Source organism: Pteropus vampyrus, unplaced genomic scaffold (genome assembly GCF_000151845.1).
Source record: "Pteropus vampyrus isolate Shadow unplaced genomic scaffold, Pvam_2.0 Scaffold19, whole genome shotgun sequence".
Classification (NCBI taxonomy): Eukaryota; Metazoa; Chordata; class Mammalia; order Chiroptera; family Pteropodidae; genus Pteropus; species Pteropus vampyrus.
In genome coordinates this window covers 7,158,957-7,178,563 of record NW_011888800.1, presented here as the reverse complement: position 1 = coordinate 7,178,563, position 19,607 = coordinate 7,158,957, and the positions used below count along the sequence as shown (strand labels likewise).

At 40.6% G+C, this 19,607-nt stretch overlaps 1 protein-coding gene across 2 annotated transcripts in view; it reads right to left on the bottom strand.

Annotated features, from left to right (window-relative positions):
- The window catches only part of RTF1 (RTF1 homolog, Paf1/RNA polymerase II complex component), a 42,146-nt gene extending 30,258 nt beyond the window's left edge, over positions 1-11,888 (bottom strand). Inside the window, exons 1-2 of one of the 2 annotated variants that reach the window (XM_011354945.2) lie at positions 11,685-11,888; positions 1,428-1,538 (exon numbers count right to left, since the gene is read on the bottom strand). In XM_011354945.2, coding sequence (XP_011353247.1) covers positions 1,428-1,538; positions 11,685-11,888 — 315 coding nt within the window. Of the gene's footprint in view, positions 1-98; positions 365-1,427; positions 1,539-11,684 lie in introns of those variants that run through there. The other variant, XM_023527776.1, reaches the window with a different exon arrangement.
- Between the last annotated feature and the right edge of the window lie 7,719 nt (positions 11,889-19,607).

Sequence of the window (19,607 nt, the reverse complement as noted above, 5' to 3'; positions counted from 1 at the left end):
TAAATACTTGTGTATCTATGCACATCTAAACATAGAAAGGCACAGTAAAAATACAGTATAAAAGATCAAAAAATGGTATATCAGTATAGGGTACTTACCGTGAATGCAGCTTGCAGGACCGGAAGTTGCTCTGGGTGAGTCAGTGAGTGAGTGGGAAGTGAATGTGAGGGCCTAGGTCATTATTGTACACCACTGCAGACTTTATAAACACTGTCCCACAAGCCTTCCCCGTTTCGTTCCGACATGGTCAGAAACAGAACATCAAAGCTGTCAATGCTGCTCCATGAACAGGGATGTGCGCTGGATTGATTGGAAATACCAAGCAGGAACTGGCTGGGTAAGGCGTAGACCACCATAATAGTGACTGTCAGGAGGGAGTGAAAGGTGGCCTGAGGATCAGTAGGAATGAGAAATCAAGATGGAAAGAAAGGAACATAGGGGATTGTCATGGTAACGTGGTTTTGGCTACTGAATTTTGGAGCAGCGGTCAGATTAAGGAACTTTACGGTAATCATAAAAAAAAAAAGAGGGTTTTTAACATGGAGAGGGAGAACTGAGGACTCGATATTTGACTTCGGAAATTTATTTTTGGTTCCACTGACCCTTTCGGGCATAAATGGCTCTCTCTGGCATTGAACTAATGGAAGAAATAAAACTTACCTATGCTATACATCAGTACAGCCTGAAAATAATTCTAAAGTACAGGAACAGGCTAGCTCTACACTACCACAAAAAGTTTGTACTGAAGTGGCAGTGGCACTTAATACTTTTTAAGGTAGTTCCTGTGGACCTGTATCCTTATAAAGGTCTTACATGCTCACCAAAGCATTTATAGCAATGTACTCTGAAGACCATCAAGCTTGGGGCCTATAGCACCCTATGAATATGTAGTGCTGTGGGGACAGGCTCCTCCGTGCTGAAACACGTCAGTAGCTGACCGACTGACATCTGTGCACTCGAATTTGAGGTGCTGTGAGTGAGAAGGAATCTGTTGCTCCCGTCAGAGAAAAAAAAAATCCTGCTAAACCACATACCCTTCCATTGCTAACAGGAAAGCTTCTCGTCTTGCTAAAGTATTTCCCACTAAAATATAGCATTCTCAATAGAATTTGTTTTCTAACATGAAAATGGGTTTAAAAAAGATGAGGAAAAAAAAAAATAAAGATGATGACTAACAAGTTGTGCCCCTTCTTCTGTTGCACGGCTGAAAACAAGACTAAAAAATGTCCACGAATGCCCTTCAGAGACACTCACTAAGTAACCAGCAGTACAAGGAACATGACAATTCAAGAGTTTTCCTTTCCTAAGAAGTTCTTGTAGACCTTAGGCTGTAGGTCTCAGTTTAAGGAAAAGAGGCCATCAGGAGTCACCAACACATGGACCCTCAAATACCTGTCACTCCCATAGGTCTAGCCATCCATACCTACCTCATCATCACTGTCGGATGTCTCAGAGTCTGAGGAGGCTGCAGGCTGACTCACAGGCGGCTCCTTCTCCTCAGAGTCACTGCGCTTCCGCTTTGCCAGGGACAAGAGCTCCTAATAGGGCAGAAGTAGTCACATGAGTTTTGTTCAACAGAGAAGAAATATTCAAGAATAAAAAAATACCCATCCTCCCTAGATCTCTTCTACCTCTTTGTGTTTTCAATTGAAGAACATCATCATGGGAACTTTTAGCACATAAACAGACCAACTGCCAGTATTCCTAAGTGCTAAAAGAAGTGTGTCTTCAAAATCTGTTCTCTCCCTCTTAATGGCAAATATATGTCTGAAATGGAAGAGTGACTATAAAATTGAACTGGAGGCTACTTTCAAATTGTCACCATTTCCTCTGTAAGCCACAGAAGTACTGATTCTCAGGAATTACTGTAAGAATGTTTACAAAGGTAATTTGCTCACTGTTCTTACTGGTATAGCTAACCAATACTTTGAGCATCCTCTTTCCATAATTCATAGTAAAACTGGAATTATTCCAATCTGTCAGTCTGGAATAAAGTGACAAACCAAAGTCATTTTTTATTTTGAATGTTTAAACCAGGAAAAAAAAATAGTATATTTATGGTGGTAATCTCCAGGGTCTGACAACAAGCAGTAAATGGGCTGGCTACCACACTGGAATCCTAATTTGACAACCCTGATGTTTCCATTCACCACTTCTGCCTCATCCTGGTGATTTAAAAGAGACTAGAGGAAGAGGGATGTGCTATTAAATAAGTAATGGTTACAACCAGAATTCGCTCTCTCATAGGGTTCCCTTCTCCCGTTACTTCTCCCCAACTCAGCCCAGTCACTTACAAATGCAACAGAAGGATACTTGCTCTGGTTCTTGCTCTCCCTTAATATCAATGCCAGTCCACAATTATATTGTACTTACTGGATGCCAGATACTTTTCTAAGCATCTAACATTTAACCTTCACAATAACCTTAAAGGTAGGTATCACTACCATTCCCATTTAAAGATAAACTAAAGAGCAGGAGAGGTTAAGTAACTTACCCAAAGTAACACAGCTAGTACATGATAGAGCCAAGATTCAAACCAGGGCATCTAGAATCCTAGCTCTTAATTCAGTCATGGTTTACAAGTCTAAAATATTTCCCCCTCTGCCAAAACAAAACAAAATAAAACAAAAACAAACAAACAAACAAAAAACCCAACAACAAAAAAACAACTAATAAATACTAGCAGTATTATTCCTTGATGATAATGGTGCTATATAATTATAAGTCAAGCGCTAAAATAGATTTTAAAATAATAGACTGCTACAAAGTATTTGTTTTCTTCTTCCAGTCTCTTTCTATTTTAAGAGTATACCTTCCTTGGCCAGAATGAGAATATGACCTTCTCAGATTAACAGCTGACATGCTCTCTTTCATAAGCAGTCATGAAATGTTACTCATTAGAGAGAGTTAGCACATCAACTTCCTGAAAAGGCTGAAGATCATAAGAACACTCTACTTTTTCATACCAAAATGGTAACTCCTATTGATCAAATGCAAATTAAAGCAATATCTGTGTTTATGGTCTTGTAAAAACTTGAAGTATAATTGACATACAGTACATTTTATCCTTTCTTATATACACTTCTATGAATTCGATAAATATATAGTTTAACTACTCCCACAATCAAGATATATGGACAGTTCCATCAACACTCCGAATATTGCTGTAATTTGCATTTGGTCAATAGGTTACCGTCTGGGGATGAAAAAGTAGAGTGTTCTTATGATCTTTAGCCTTTTCAGGAAGTTGGTGCTTTTCATACTCCTCTCCCCATCCCCTGCAACCATAGACCTATTGTTTGTCCCTATAGATCTACCTATCATTGAATAAATAAAATCATACAGTATGTAGTCTTTTGAGTCTGGCTCCTTTACTTAGCATAATGCATTTGAGATTCATTCATGTTGTAGCACGTATCAGTAGTTTACTCCTTTCTATCGTTAAGTAGTATTCCATTGAATGGATATATCACACTTTGTTTATCCATTTACCAGTTGAAAAACATTTGGGTTCTTTCTATTTTAGGGCAATTATATGTTCGTGTACAGGTTTTTGTGTAAACATAAGATTTTATTTCACTTGGGCAAATACCTAGGACTGGGATTGCTGGGTTATAATTTGTATACAGCCTTTATAATTATTTTTTTTCCATATTACCTTGATGCAAATTTATAAAATTTAGTAAGACTTTGTAGGTAATCTCTTTCCTGACCCTCTGAGGTTCATGAATATGCCAAAATTCCGTTTTGATACTAACTCATTATAACATGGACTTGAATACACTATCAACCAAATCCTTCCCTGAAACATTAACTGTTACATTAAAAGTTACTGTAACTAAAGTGTTAAGATGTTAATACTGCCTTTCTGTTAAAGAAGTTCCACTCTATATTAAAAACCTAACAAAAAGCAAATGCATCTGATAGGTACAGTCCTTCTTCTTCTATGCTATTAAATACTATATTAACAATAGTATGGACACAGCAAAGACCTCTTAATAGTGTGAAAGATACCCTTTCTAGAAGTTGAGAATTGTACAGGAAGTTACTGGCGGACCTCATGGCAAGACTACTCTTTATAGTTAAATCCTTTATATTTTATTGAGGACTTGTAGGTATAGCTGAACAGACCCAATGTGCAACATAAAGGTCTTTCCAACACTGCACACAGAAAGAGACCATCAGATTCACTACATTTAGGGGTTGATTTACCCAATGCCTGTGCTCAAAAAAAGCCAATCTTAAGTTGATTCATACACAGAGGGTAGATCCATCTACAGCTCTCTCCTACCAGCCTGCTACACTGTGCCCTACTGGTTGAGATAATGTTTCTGTGTGTCCAGTAGTTCTCCCTCAACATCATCCCTCTATTTCATCTCATCCAGTTTTCATTTATCTCAGAATTCCTCTAGGGGAACAGCAGTGTGGAGTACCAGCATGGTATATCAAATTTAAGCTGAATTAAAGATCTGCTCAAAGTAATGCCAATGCCCAACATCTAGAGGTATGGCTGTATAGGATGCTGTATCTGGCTTCTAGAGCAGTTTCATTAACAGTGCCCAAAAGCCATATTTAACATAAAACTAGGCTGCCAAAACTGAGACCCTATAATAAATCAAGTTTAATTGCACCGAGGTAATGTTTATTAAAACAGATTATTATGGTTAAGATTAGAAGACTCATAAATCTTTCGATTTAATTCCCCAACCCCATCATTCACAAGTAGTGTATTTTCTGTGACATCATGTTAGGATCAATCTGTAATAAAGCAACTTAGCTCCCTCTTACTTAAAAGAAATTAAATCTCATCTCTTTATCAGACCTCCCATGATCACATGTAAGTGGGATACATATTCTGTACCCCAGAAAAAAGAGAATAAAGGCCCGTATGGATACACTCAGAGGTTTTTTATAGCCAATTAGCATACTGAGCTCTTTTTTCACTTATTCATTCCACGAATATAACTAATGTAAGTAATTAGTACCACCTAAGGTGACCAAACATCCTGGTGTGCTCAGGACTCTCTTAGTTTTAGGATAATTGTTCACCCTGCTCCTAGTACTTACTATTTACCAAGCCCTGGATAGAAAATCATGAAGACACATAGTCGACCTCATGGAATTTAAAATCAAGAAAGGGAGCCAAACAATAAACAAATAAAGAAATGATTAATTTTATCTAGTGATACTTCTAAAAGGGAAGTGAATCAAGTGAATGGGGAACCTACTTGTGATAGGGTGATCAGGGGAGGCTTCTCTGAGGCAGTGGCATGTAAGCTGAGACTAGAAACTTTGGGGGAGAAAGAAGGGTGCAATTTTCTGGAAAAAGACCTCCAGATGGAATGGCTAAGGCCCTGATGCTGACGATAGCTTAGCTTTAGTTAAATAACTGAAAGAGAACCAATGTGATTGAGGCTTAGCAGGCAAAGGGGAGAATGGAATGAGATAGGTTAGAGGTAAGAAGAAACCAGATCATTCTGAGGTTTATAAAGCAGGATCAGAAGCCTAGTTTTTATCTGAAGGCAGTAGGGAGACATCAAATGGTTTTATTAAGCAGGAGAGTAACCATCCCCCGAGGGTTTTTTAAAGAGCATTCTGACTGACAAAGGAACAGACTAGACAGGCTAGGATGGAAGGAGAGAAGAGTCAGTAGGCATCCACAGTAGTGTCATCCGAGTGGATGGTCACCTGGACAAGGGGAGTAGTTGCATGGACAGAGAGAAGTACTTAAGACATGCTGAAGAGAGAGCAATAATTCACAGAGGTTTAAATTTGAGATTTAATTCCTATTCTTTCATATCAAAACTGTTGGCTGAGGAACTTGATTCTAACAGTGGATACTGGTCAATTTTCAGGAGCAAGGAACGGAACCAATGTGTATAGTATGTTTTCGGGACAGAGAGGTATTTATTTATTTTGCCTGAACAGTTTCGACAAGAATGTACTATTTTTAATAAAAAAAAAAAGAAAAAAGAATGAAAACAATTAACATACACACAAAACCCTTCTACAGCAATAATTCCAAAGTGGCAGTATAACAATCCTTTACATTTCGCATGATTGGCACTAAATGTGGCAAGTTACTCTTTAAAGTTCCAGTAAAATAATTGTAGATAAAACACTGTCATATAAATGCTCACAATTTTACAGAATTGACAAAATAAAATCAGTTTCTAACCCATCCAAAATGAAAGATATATAAAAGTTTTAAGAAATTCTACTACTGCTAACTTGTTTTTACTTAGCTCTCTCCTAATATACTTTCCAACTAATACCCATTTCTACTCCTCAAAGAAAGGATATCATTATTACAGCAGAGGGGCTGGAGCAAGAACCCCAAATTGACAACGTCCTTTATCTCTGTAAGTGATCCTACTCTAACCAGGTTAGAAAACTTGGTAAGTAGCATTTGCCAAGTATCATTTGCTTATTCAAAGAAGATTAAGTGCCTACATTGTGTCAGGCAAGCATTATATAACTACCTAGTTAATGTCTCCACTTGGATATTTCAGACAACTTTAAACTCTACACATATAATACTGAACTCACAATGTGAGTTAAAGGTGAACTCTTCACCTTTAAACAAGATCTTCCTCCAGGGTTCCCTGTTTCATGCCAGAGCCTCATCCCAACATCCAATCAGTCAGTGAGCCCTCTCAGTTTTATATCCTGAATATTACTTTCTCTTGTCTCTATAACTACCATACCAATCCAAGTCAGACATTCATTTAACAAATATTGACAGGATGTCTGCTGCATGCCAGGCACTGTTCTAGATACAGGGATACTACAGTCAACAAACAGCCTTGCTCTCCTGGAGCTTTCATTCTAGCAGAGCTTATGTTATGCTCTTCTACCTTCTCTCACCTGGACTCTTCTGCCACCTAACTGGTATCCCCTTACCTTTTTCAGCTTAAAATCATTCAATGGTTTCTCATTACCCTCAGAATAAAGTCCAAAGTCCTTAACATTGCCAACATGGCCCTGCCAGTGGATTTAAACATTTTTACCCCAGAATACAAGACCCAGAATACATGACACAGTATACATGTATATACATGAAACACAAGTTTCACAAAACACTAGGTCTGACACACTTGATGTTTTCTATTTGATTCTATTTCATTTCTATTTTTTAATGCTGGTTGTAATCCACTAAATTGAATTTCCCATCCTCGAAAGGTCCAACAGACCACTTCTGCAGCTTCATTTGTACCACTCTTTCTCCAACTAGTTATACTTCAGTCACTGTGCTTCTTTTGGTTTCATAAGGGTGCTAGGTCCTTCCTGTCTCAATGCTTTTGTACATGCTGGTCTCTTAACCATGAACACTAACACTCCCCTGTACTCTCCTTTTCCCTAACACATACTCCATGTCTCAGTTTAAATGTCACTCCCACCAGGCTAGGTTCCCTGGACATACTCTCATAGTATTCTTGCTCTCCCTTCATACAGAGTCTATAGTGAAATGACTCTCTGTGCAGTGCCTGCCTCTGCCCCTCCCTCCTTTCCTCCCCTCTCTCCCTCCCCTACTTTATCTCTCTCCTCTAAGCTCCTTGAAGGTAGAAACTGCTTCTATTTTGTTCAGCAAGAGCTCTAGTGTCTAGCACTGTCCAATACATTTGTTTAAAATAAACAATCTCTGCCCTTCAGGAACTTATAGTCTAGGAAGGGAGCAATAAGTACACAAGCAGAACCAGTGTCAATAGATGGGTTTGGAATTTTTCCTAAGAGCCTCTCTGTTAAAGTTCCTGTGGGACTCAATCTTCCTGGCACTATTTCTAAAGAAAAGTTTAGTGAAATTACCAAATGAGTTACATCAAGTTACATGAAACATTATGACACAAATTTAAAACTTTGCACGTCAATACTGACATATCTCACAAGTTCGATCCAGGCTTTAAATGTAAAAAAGACTACATTAGAGAGCACAGCTTTTAAATTTCCCAACTTTAATGGAGAAGGTTTATGGAAAGATACTTTATAACAATAATATTTTTTACATGTCTAAAAATAATTCCTAGAAAATACTTAGGGGGTCTATTATCTCAAAGACAAACTTAATTATTGCTACTTCAGGTAGAATAGGCAGAGAAAAACTGGACATGACAACATAATCATTTTAAATATGAACGGAAATTAGAAATAAAGCTACCCAATATGCATGTAGCTCAATTTTCTTTTTCTTGAGAAAGGGAAAGTTTTTAAAAACACTGAGCTGTACTGATCTGAATAGAGAACTCTGATTCCTTTATTATCTTGGACACTTTTCATTTTCTAGGACCCATTGCATAAATATTATTCCACAAAGAGTGACACACATTATCTCCATGGAAGCAGATGATGGAGTAAAAAGCCTAGGTTTGCCTCAAATTGTTTCGTTTGTTTTTTTTTTCCAAGGGATGCCAAAGGCAAGTATCTTTGTGATTTGCGGTTTTAAAATGTTGAGAAAGGGTGTGGTCAACATAAAAAGTAAGGTCACTATAAGGTCACATGCTAAAAGAAATCCTTCAAATTCTCAGAGGTTTGAGTTTAAAAAGCACTGAATGTTAAAACAAATTTTAAACAACTCCAATTCAGTTACTACCTATCTCTTCCCATGAAGAAGAAAGAAAAAAAGAAATAGGCCTCAATAAAAAGCATCTCAGTAATTTAAATAGCTTCACGAATCCAGAACCAGCAGCTTTACAATGTTAAACATCACTGTTAAGTTTTTTCAGTTATACCTGCACACACTGGCCAAGACAGGAAGTTCTCTCCCAAACTACTTAGAATGTCTAACTAAAAAGATTTACTGGCATACAGACAGTGGTCTCAATCATTAACATAAATAAGTACCTGGGCTGTAATTGGTAAAAATGCTGAGTCTAGGACTCTGTCCCGTGAGGGTCTGATTCAGTAGGTCTGGGATGGGAGCTCCTGCAAAGTACATTTTAAATAAGCACCCAGGCAACTTCTGACATAGGTGGTCCTTCTCCCACTACTAGAAACAAACAAACAAACAAACAAACAAACAAACAAACAAACACTGTAGAAGGCTCACCTGCCTCACCTTTGGTAAGGACCAAGTTGGGGATATTTCTGACATGATGGCTTAGATTCCCATCCGGAAAACCCAGGGACAAAGGATCTTCTTACTAATTGTGCTCAATTCTCACACTAGACACTCAGAGATTTATTGTGGTTTGTTCTTTTCCACAACGACAATACACTAGAGAGCAATTACAATGTTATATCCTCAATGAAGACTTGGAACTAAATGGAGCAGCCCAAGGCATCTTGGGCAGGAAAAGCCCAGATTTGTTCTGAAGATTCTGGTGAAAATTTCTAGACAGCAGAGATCTTTCTCTGATTCCTCTGACAGCTCTGGCATAGTGCTGAACAGAGAGATAGATTGAAGGCACTGGTGCCTCTCTTAGGATGTGCAGAGAAAGGGAATTTTGATCTGGTTCCCATCTGATAAAAGAATGCCAATAAGTGGTTGAAGAAGAGGAAGTTGAAATTGCTGTTAAAATGCATTAGGTATTACTTACATATTACATGCTAATGTCACTTTACAAATAGAGTTGGGTTTAAAGTTGCAATCACTTCCAATTCCTACTTCAGAATAGCTTTGTGGATCTACCACAAAAGGAAGTTCTCAACTCATTTCATTTGTCAGACTTCTGTGGAAAATCACTAAGGACAGAATAACTTGCTTTAGTTCATTTATCATCAGAACAGATGTCTTGAGAGTACTTTACCAAGGAAGGCCCCCAAATAATCTTTATAACTGATGTACCAATTTTCTCTAAACTATTCAATGTACTTTACAGACATGAATTCTAGCAACACAGAAAATGGCCATGATATATCATTCTCATTCTGCAATATGAAAAATTTAAAAAGCGTAAGAGATTAATTTGGTATAGTAGAAAGAATATATGCCTTGTTGTCACACAGATTTGGGTTCAAATTGCAACTCTACCACTTAAAAGTTGTATTATTCTAGGTAACTTAATCCTTCAATCTCCATTTTCCTCATATGTAAAATGGAGAAAATGATACTAACTTCACCATAATTTGAAAACTTGACAATTTAAATAAAGCACCTCATTAAAGTGACTAATTCACCCCAGGCAGTATGTAAATGATAGCTGATGTTATTGGAGATATCTACATTGCTTGATAGAAAAATAGCAAAAAAAAATAAGGTCTAAATCTCCTGTCAGTCTAAAATTATCAACCAAACTTTTACAGTCAAGAATATATATTTTTATATTTTTGTAAATTTCAGGAGCCTTTCAACGAGACTATGTTCAACTTACCTTTCAATTCCTATCCCAAAATAAGGTTTCTATTCCTTTGATAATTCTCCACAGAACTCATTAATTCTCCACCCCATAACACCATTTTCAAAATAGTCCTCTTCAACGCATCTCTAGTCTCTCCTCTTAAAGTCTTCCCTTTTCATGCCCTAATATTTTGGTCCTGAGATCTCTGGCCTAATACAAAGGGACCCCATGAAGCCATTTATACAAAAGTTTTATTTGCAAGTGCATATACCAACATTCTTACAAATACATTATCTTTACAATAGCGCAATTAGATATACAAGACTGGTATTATATCTAGATTTTACAGTTATGACCAAAGATACACAGCTAGAAAGCAGCATAGCCCAGTCTAGAACTCAAATTTTCAGATTCCAAGTTCAATACTCTCCTTGCTCAACTTATAAAGCTACCTCTTTCATATTCTTTCTTTATATCATTTGTTCACAAAACATGGTGGGGACAATCCTCTTTGTATCTTCTCGTATCACTATAGCACTGCTACAAAGGACAGTTTCCTCCCTACAGTATTTTCTATAGTATATAAACAAACAATTTGAATAACCTCAAGACACTGAGATCAAAAGTTTCTTTCAATAGTTCCTGCACAATCTTCAAGTAAGAACTCTGGGATGCTGTATGAAAACGGCCAAGAGGCTTCGGCCATAGTCCCTTCCATGCTGCCCTATCTATTTCTCCACTTCTGCACTCTTTCCTCCTCCTAAGAGTTTTCATTAGTCTGACATCTCATCAGTGACTCTTCTCAACTAAGAAAGACCCTAGATGCCAAATAGATTCGTGCCAGCGGCTAAGTCTTCCTCGCCAAGCACGGCAGAGGTTCTCCAGAACGTTTACGAATGTCTCTCCTCTCCATCCACATCCCTTGTCTGAAAAACTTCATCTTCTAGAGCCCGCACCTTCTCCCCCCACCCCCACCCCACCTCCCGCCTCCAAAGCCCCACGCTCACCCCCTACACCTCCTCCAAAACCTCCCAGGCTCCCGGGTTGGCGGGCGATACTTCCTATCTCTCTGGGCCCAGATAGGCTGGCCTGCAGCCCGTCGCCCCAAACTGGCCCCGGAAGATCACGGATCCCTTCAGTCCCCCGAACCTGAGGCCCACCAGCCTGGTCCCTGCCCCGCCTCCCCGCCCAAGGCGCCAAGTCCTCGGGCTCTGTCTCCAGGCCCCAGCCGGATCCCGAAGGCCCTGGGAGCTGCAAGGAGGACAGGAAAGAAGCAGCAGCGGCGGTCAGGGCACGGGGCCGGCCGGGCGCTCGGGCCGGCAGGCCCTGGGCCCGGCCGGTTCTCGGCTCCCGTGGCCCGGACTCAGCCCTCCCGCTCCGCCGGCCCGCGCCTCCGCGGCCTGCCCTCACCTGATCCAGGTTCTCGTCGCTGCCGCTGTCTTCTGTGTCCGAGTCGATCACTACGCGGCCTTTCCGCTTCTTTACCATGGTGGTCCCCCGGCTCCCACGCCGGACGCCGCCCGGACTCCCCTCTAGCCCGCCTGCCAGTGGGACCGCCACTGCCGCCGCCGCCGCCGCCGCCGCCGCTCGACCCACACAAAGGCGACCGCGCATGCGCGCTCCGCTCCGCCCCTGGCCCCGCCCCCGCTCGGCGCACGCCGTTCGCAGGCGCTCGGCGCCCCGCCCTGTCCCGCCCCGACGCAGCGTGAGAGGGAGGGCCTAGCGCCGGGCTGGGTTTCCGGCAGTGGACCCCTTTCCCTTTCCCCGCGCTGGCTCCTGGAAGCGTTCTTGCATCTCAGGTGCAAGGCCGAAGCTCCGTAGGCTGTCTACTTTTCGTGGACTGGATTCACAAGCATCTGGGTCCGCTCTGAGGAGCCTTTCTACTGTCCGACACTAATGGAGTGCCGAGCGCGATGTCAAAGGCCGCCCTTCTGGAAGACAAAAGTCGCCTGGACCACCCTGAGGGATGAAGGATGGGATTAAGTCCTCCTACCTAGGTCGTGCAAGTGACAACTGAGCTGTGACCTGGAGGATGCGTCTGAGTTACTTGAAAGAAAAGTAGAGGGAAGGATATTCCCAGCAGAGAACCGCGTGGGCAAAGGCCCAGCGATAATAGAAAAAGTTGGGTTCAGGGAACTGAAAGTTCATTATGGCCGAACAGATGACATAGTGTGGGGATAAGACAGCAGAAGGACGGAGCGGCCACATCATTTAGAGCCCAGTAAGCTATATTTTGAAGTATTGGAAGATTTAAAATTGAAGAATGAACGACATTATTAGATTTGTGTTCTTAAAAGATTACTCAGCCTGCAGGGTGGCGAACGCATTAGAAGGGAGGGAGACTAAGGGCAGGGAGACCATATAAGCCTTTGGTATCATTTTAGCAAGAGACGGTGGTGTCCTGAACTAAGGAGGAAGCAGGGAATGGAGAGCAGTGGATGGATAATTGGGAAGGTAGTATTATCAGGATTTAGAGATTAGTTAGGATAGGAATAAGGTAAGGTCCCAGACACAAGTGATGCTCACTCACATTGTGGCATAGGAAGCTGACGGTGAGTGGGCCTTTTATAAGGAACACAGGTGGAGAAGTGGTTTGGGAAACTAATGTATGTGGGAAATAAGTTCAGTTTTATGCCTGTTGAGCTTGAGGTCAGCTGATAAAAAGGGCAACTCCAGAAGTGATTTGTGGGATTTGGAATATAGGTTAGGGAGCATGAGCAATAACAACTTGAAACTATTCTCAAAGCATTTAGGAGCCCATTAATTCTTTATTCTGATTATGAACTTGGAAGTTAGACCCCAGTCTTCCGTAGGCATTACTGGGCAGAGGCAGGGTGATGAGTTCTTGACCTCTGGCTCCCTTTTTCTTTTCCCTTTTACTGTCTAAATTTTATTTTCTCCAGGTTTAAATACATGTTACAAATGTACGTGCTTTAAAATAGTAATAAAATGTTGGTTCATACATAGAGAAATCCCTGGAAATAAACACATAAGAGAAATCCATACCGAGATGTCCAGTTTGAATAGGTGTTCAAGATTCAGAGAGAGAAAACAACCTAAATAAGGCACAGCTACCTCTTTACTCTAAAGGTATTTTCTTAAGATATAATTCCTAGACTTCTCTCCCTTAACATATACTTGGAACTGAGACCATGGCCAAGATGATCCAAAATTACTAGGCCAGCTCCATTTTTAGTCCCCCTGAAGCCTGGTGGCCTTCTGTGAGGTACAGTCCTCCTTTTGGTGATCTGATCATCTCCTGATTAGTGGGTTTATGGTCTGAAAACTGGCTCAGATCTGAGAGTGGGCAAAGGATGGTCACTTATTGAGGCAACTGCCCTCAGCCTCCTGATCACCCAACCTTGATTGCTTTTGACTGAAAGTAGAAGAGTCCCCTTGTTGGCTGTCCATCTGTTTTGTCCTTGGGGATACTGCGTTCTGTTAACCATCTACATAATTCTCTGAGGGTCAGGTTTTGGCTGTCACTCTGACATTTCCACTCATTATAATACTTGCATCTACTTGGCTTCTGGCAGATAAGTGCTGCCACCTAGCCTCTTGTTTCAAGATCCTGTCACCCCATTGCTTTTAGTTAACTGAGTTTTGTAACATCCTCTCCTACTGTCCTGTCCTACATAGGAGAACCACCACTGAACTTTTAGTGATGCTGGTGCACCTCTTACCATCACATTCCTTATGGCCTTGGTAAATAGAATATCCTGTTGGTCTTCCCATGAAACAATCATTTGGTGGGTTTTGGCAATTCTGGCTTTTTTATTTTTTCTTCATGTAGGCTATAGAGTTTTCCATGCTTCTAAGAGCCGTTCTGGGATCCTTGGCAGAGTGATAAGTTCTGTATCTCAGGAGAATGTTCCCCAATCAATAAACTCCCTAATCCAGTTTTACAATCTGGTCTCCTTGATCAAGCATCCTCAGAATCCAGTGTCTTGCTACTCTTCCATTACATGCTTAGGTAGTTCTTGCAGCTCCTTTGGGATATAGTCCCTTTCCTCCCTTATCAGGTTCAATCTGTTCTCCACTGGATTACATAGTGTTTCAGCTTTAGTTATCGGCCTAGTGTCCAAGAGGGAGGTAAGGGCAGATGTTGAGGAGTGCACATGCAGTCTTTATAGGGTACAGGCGTCTGCACTGTCTAATAGCAAGAGGGAAGTGCTGGATGGTAAGCCATTTCTGCAGGTTCAGAAGTTTCCGGAGAGTCAGAATTCAAGATCTTCATGGGGCATCAATCAGATAGCCCCATCCCAAATGTCATGGTCCCATTATTTCCCAACTAGGACCTTGGCCTTGGCTTAAATGACCTGCCTGGCTTGGGAGTATAACCTTATTGGAGTTCAGAGTACTCTGATGATTATCCTGGGCCACAGCGTTCCCTGCCCTCCCACTGCAGGTGTTGAAGCCCTCTTCATATGCTATTAAGGAGGTCCTCTGGCTTTCACACTTGGCTTTCAGTAATAGCGACCCAATTCCACTATCAAAGTTACTATACCCCCATATTTTTAAAATGCCTGATACATCTCACCAGCTAGTACATTCCCTTCCACCAGCATACTATCCCTATTCACCAAGGATGAAATATTCAACAATAGGACCACCAGATCTTCATTGCCAGCTGTGTGGTAACCCAGCTTCTAAACATATTTTATAACCTGTTTTCTCAGACTACTCCTAGCACCAACTATTGCAGGTCGAGTTCTCCAAGGAGCAGACTCTGAGATGGAGTTTAGTATGCAGGATGCTTATCAGGGAGTGTCCCTGGGATTGACAACTGTGGAAGGGAGGGAAAGTGGGAAAAATTGAATGGCAGTGCATTCTTGATTACAGTGTCAACTGATCACATGGGCACTCTGAAGCTAAAATAGATGGTCAGAGTTGTCCCACATTGGGCTAAAATGGTCAGACCTTTATAGCCCTGCATCAGTCAGTCATTAGGTGTAAGCCACCTGGGAAGGCTGTGACCCTAGGCAAGATGGTCTCTCTGCAGCTAATCAGAGACTGAAGTTTCTGAGAGCAAAATGCTATCAGCAGGGCCAGTGAGTCCCTCTTGGATGGATGACACATTTCTGTGTCCATCTAGAAGTTGAAGCACAGAGAGGTTCCCGAGGCCACACAATTGGTAAGTAATGCAGCCAGCCTGACTCCAGAATGGTGTTCTTACCCATCACCAGCAATTTGGTGCCTCTGCCTAATTTGGCAGGCATGCAACTACAGCTTGCTTATCCAAAGCAGTCAGGGACTAGCCCACTAGAAATAGCTTTAGTGTAAAACAAGTATAGGAGGAAGATTATAAAGGTGGTCTAGACAGGACAGGGAGATAGAAACGCAGTAGCCAGAAGGGTGACTAGGGAAGGGAGATTTTTCTAGTCTGCCTCCATTGCTGCAGAGCAGGGTCCTTGAGCAGTTGGCTTGCCCTGTTCATCACCTTGGCCATATTCTCCTGGAAGCCTGAGAGTAGGATATGCCAGACTTCCACATTTTGGGGAAAATATCACTTCACAGTCTCCAAATCCATCTCTGAAGCCCCTGTTCTCCAAGCAGCTTCCTAAACCAAAAATGCTTTCCCCCCTGGGAAGAAGCTGTACTGCGTGGCTGACAAATATTCTTGGCAAATATACTTTTAATGGTAAATTATTAGTCAATCCTATAAATCACTCCTGTCTTTAGTTAGTACAAACTGGTTCACCAGAACCTGATAACTTTTTAGTAACAAACTGAGCAACCAGGTGTTGAGGAGAGATTGCAGGCTGGGGACACTGAGTTCAATGTTCCCCTCAACAAAATATGATGCTTTTCTTGCATGGCCTTTCCTCTTTCTCCCCTATCTCTTTTTTCCTTCTCTGTTTTGGACTGGATGACTCTCTTTTTCAGACTAAAATCCCTAATGCCTGTTGTGTGAATGTAGTAATATTTTCCTACCCATTATTCTCATGTACCTCTTTGGTTCCTAATATTAGTACTAGAAGGTAGTATGGTCAACAGTGCTCCTTTGCTGCACTGTTTTTTGTTTGCTTGTTTGTTTGTTTTTAGAGAGGGAAGAGAAGGAGAGGAAAAAGAGAAGAGAAAAAAGAGTAAAAAATGAAATCAAAAGGAGAGGAAGAAGGCAAACTTCAGCTGTGTTAAGGACAGAGCTTAAAGCCAAAGTTTTTTTTTAATATCTCCTCTAGGCTCTTTATTCATTCAACAAACATATTTTGGACACCAGTAAGTGCCACACATGTTTCTATGTTCTGTAAAGTGTAATTTGGAGAGGAGGGGTAATGTGGGGCATGTTCCAATCACTCCTAGCTCTTAAATTTTTTTAAAAATTAATATGTGCCCATTGTAAATAAATCCAAATACGTAAGTATATTAAGTAAAAAAGAAGCCCTCACTTCCATTCTCCCAATATAATTCTCTGAGAACTCCTACGACCAGTTTGTTGTTATTGTTTCAGATCTTTTGGGGAACACATGTAAACATATCCACAAACAGGATTGTCCAACATGTATTAGCCTGTAACGTAGACTCTCCCAAGAATGTCTGACTTAACTGCCAGGCCAATGAAGCATAAGGGAGTGTGAGAAACTGCTGTATATAACTACAAGGTCGTGTCTACTACCATAGGCCTAAATTCTATGACTAAGTTGTACATGTTGAATACTCATTAAATGGGAAACATGGGTTTCTTTGTATTTAATTGTTCCTTCCTGGTAAATGGGAACTGATTTGAAATTTTTTTAAGGTCTGCCCTCTCTCTGGCCTCTCTCATATAGCTCCATGGTTCATAACCTTTTGTTCCTATCTCAGCACACATAACAGATGCTGTCTATATTTGATATGCACATACCCTGAAGTGTCCTCCGTACTCAAAAAGCACTCAGGGAAGCACATCAGAATGCCAAGGAATGAAAAGGATGTTGCCATAGGGATAACCTTATATCTTTAAACTTATTTTTGTAATTATTTACCAACTTTGATTTTTAAGTGTGATTAATTACTCATTACTTGAGATATATATCACAACTGATTGTAACATACTCTGAGCCGCTAACACACGTGAATCCCATAATTTAAATTCTTACACATTATTTACACTTATTCATACATTCATGTGTCAGACCTTCAATTGAGCACCACCTCTGTGCCCAGGCACTGAACCAGGTGCTGAGAAAACAAAGATGAGCAAGATACTATTCCTGTTTACAACCTAATACAGTGGTTCTTAAACTTTACTGAGAAGCTCACCTAGATCTTGTTAAAATGCAGACAGAGTCTGATTCAGTAGATGAGCCCAAGGAATATACATTTTTAACAAATACCCATGGTGATTCCTCAAAGATATGGTTTGATCTCATTTTGAAAAACTGGTCTGGACAAAGAAAAGCCCAAAAATCATGTAAAAGATTCAGGATCAGGGACTTTTTTCTATGCCTGACGTTTTCTTGAAATAAGCAATACATGTACATGATAAGAAGGTATTCCAAAGCTGAAGTTAGGGTGACCCACTGAGAATGACTTTGTAAGATTCAAAATGAGGAAAAATACAGCCATCTATAAACAAGTTGTCGATATGTAGGAGTTTTCAGAATATTCCAAATCATTAATCTATTCACTTGACAAATATTTATTGAGTGCCTAGTATGTCCCAGGTGCTGCGGGGCATTTCCTTCTAAAGCTCCTTCTATATTCTGTTTCTTCTATTTCTCTGAAAAAAAAAAAGCATTACTCTATTGATTATTGCTCTTCTTTTCCATGTCTTCAATCTCTTTTTCTGCTGGCTCCTTTCTTTTAACACGTCTCTTTTGTCTGAAAAGTAAAAATGTCTTTGACCTTGTGTCTCCTCTTGCTATAACCATGTTCTGTTCTCCACAACCCTATCAGTTAGGATGCTTTTGACTGCAAGTAACAGAAAATTCAACACACATTGACTTAAAAGTACCTATTATTGGCTCATATGGAAAAGTTCAGAAGCAGGGCTCGCTTTAGGCAAGGCTTGATCCAGCAGCTCAAAAGACTTCAGAAGGCGCCTACTTCCTCTCTGTTCTTGGCTCTCTTTAATCTTTGGTATTCCACCTCATTCATACCCAGGCAGCTGTAGGTTCTCTCCGCATGGTTGCAGAATGGCTTGGATCCACTCCATTACCCAGGGAAAGATAGAGGATCTCTCTCAGGAGCATCCCAGGAAGAAAGAGGAAGGTACTGCTTCATAGAATTCTCTAGTACCCTTTGGCACTAATTGGGTTAGTTGTCAATCCCTGGGGCGAAAAGGATGGGCTATGCTGATTGGATTAGGCCAGTTAGGGCTGGAGCTAGATTTGGAGTTAATCCCACCCAAATCATTTAGCTGAGAATGGAGGAGGAATGGTTTTCCAAACAATATTTGAGGACACAGTGCTACAAAGGAGAAGAAATGCTCACTATAAGAGCCATGCTTCTGAAAATATAGGCCCTGGTCGTGGTTGTACTGTCTGTCTCATCTTCCTTGAATCCAGGATAAGAATTGAACCCTATGCCCAGATCATTAATTATTTTCAAGTTACTATGCCTCAGGGTTCTGCCTCATGGGTGGAATATATTCTCATGTTCCAAGAAGTGCCTGAAGAAGGAAATTTACCATTCTAGCTGCAAACCTTGTAGACTGGACGACCCTCATCATTCCAGGTGATGCTAAAGATCACCTTAGTTACTCAGGAATATTCCTCTGCAGGCACTTCTACACAGGCATTTGCACCTAGAAAGTCACCTTTTAGATAAAATTGGGAGGCACTTTGAGCAAAAACAGATGGTTTCATTTCACAATTAAAGTACAAATCCTGTGTGGGGAATATAAAGCAGATTGGATGCTAAATGAAGTTACAACAAAGTAGTAGAAGTGGGTGAAACCTCAAAAGGGGACAAAAGCTTGTGGAACCCCACATTTAAGGAATGAAGGAGACAAAATGCACAATAATGCCTTGCTTGTTAAAACTATCTGAATCAATATTACTTGACTCTTGAAGGCTTAATTTGTGGCAAAATTTATACTTGACAAAAATCCTACTATCCATATGTTTATGAATCTCTGGCTTTCACATGTTGACCAATGCAGGAGTAATTCAGAGTTCTCTTTCCATTATCTAGGACTATACTGTCCAATATGGTAGCCACTAACCACATGTGACTATTTAAACTACTTAAAATTAAATAAAATTAAAAATTAAATTCCTCAGTGATATTAGCCACATTTGAAATGCTCAATAGGCACATGTAGCTAGTAGCTACTGTATAGAACATTGATTTATGAAACTGATATAGAACATTTCTATCATCACAGAAAGTTCTATGGGCTTAGAAGTT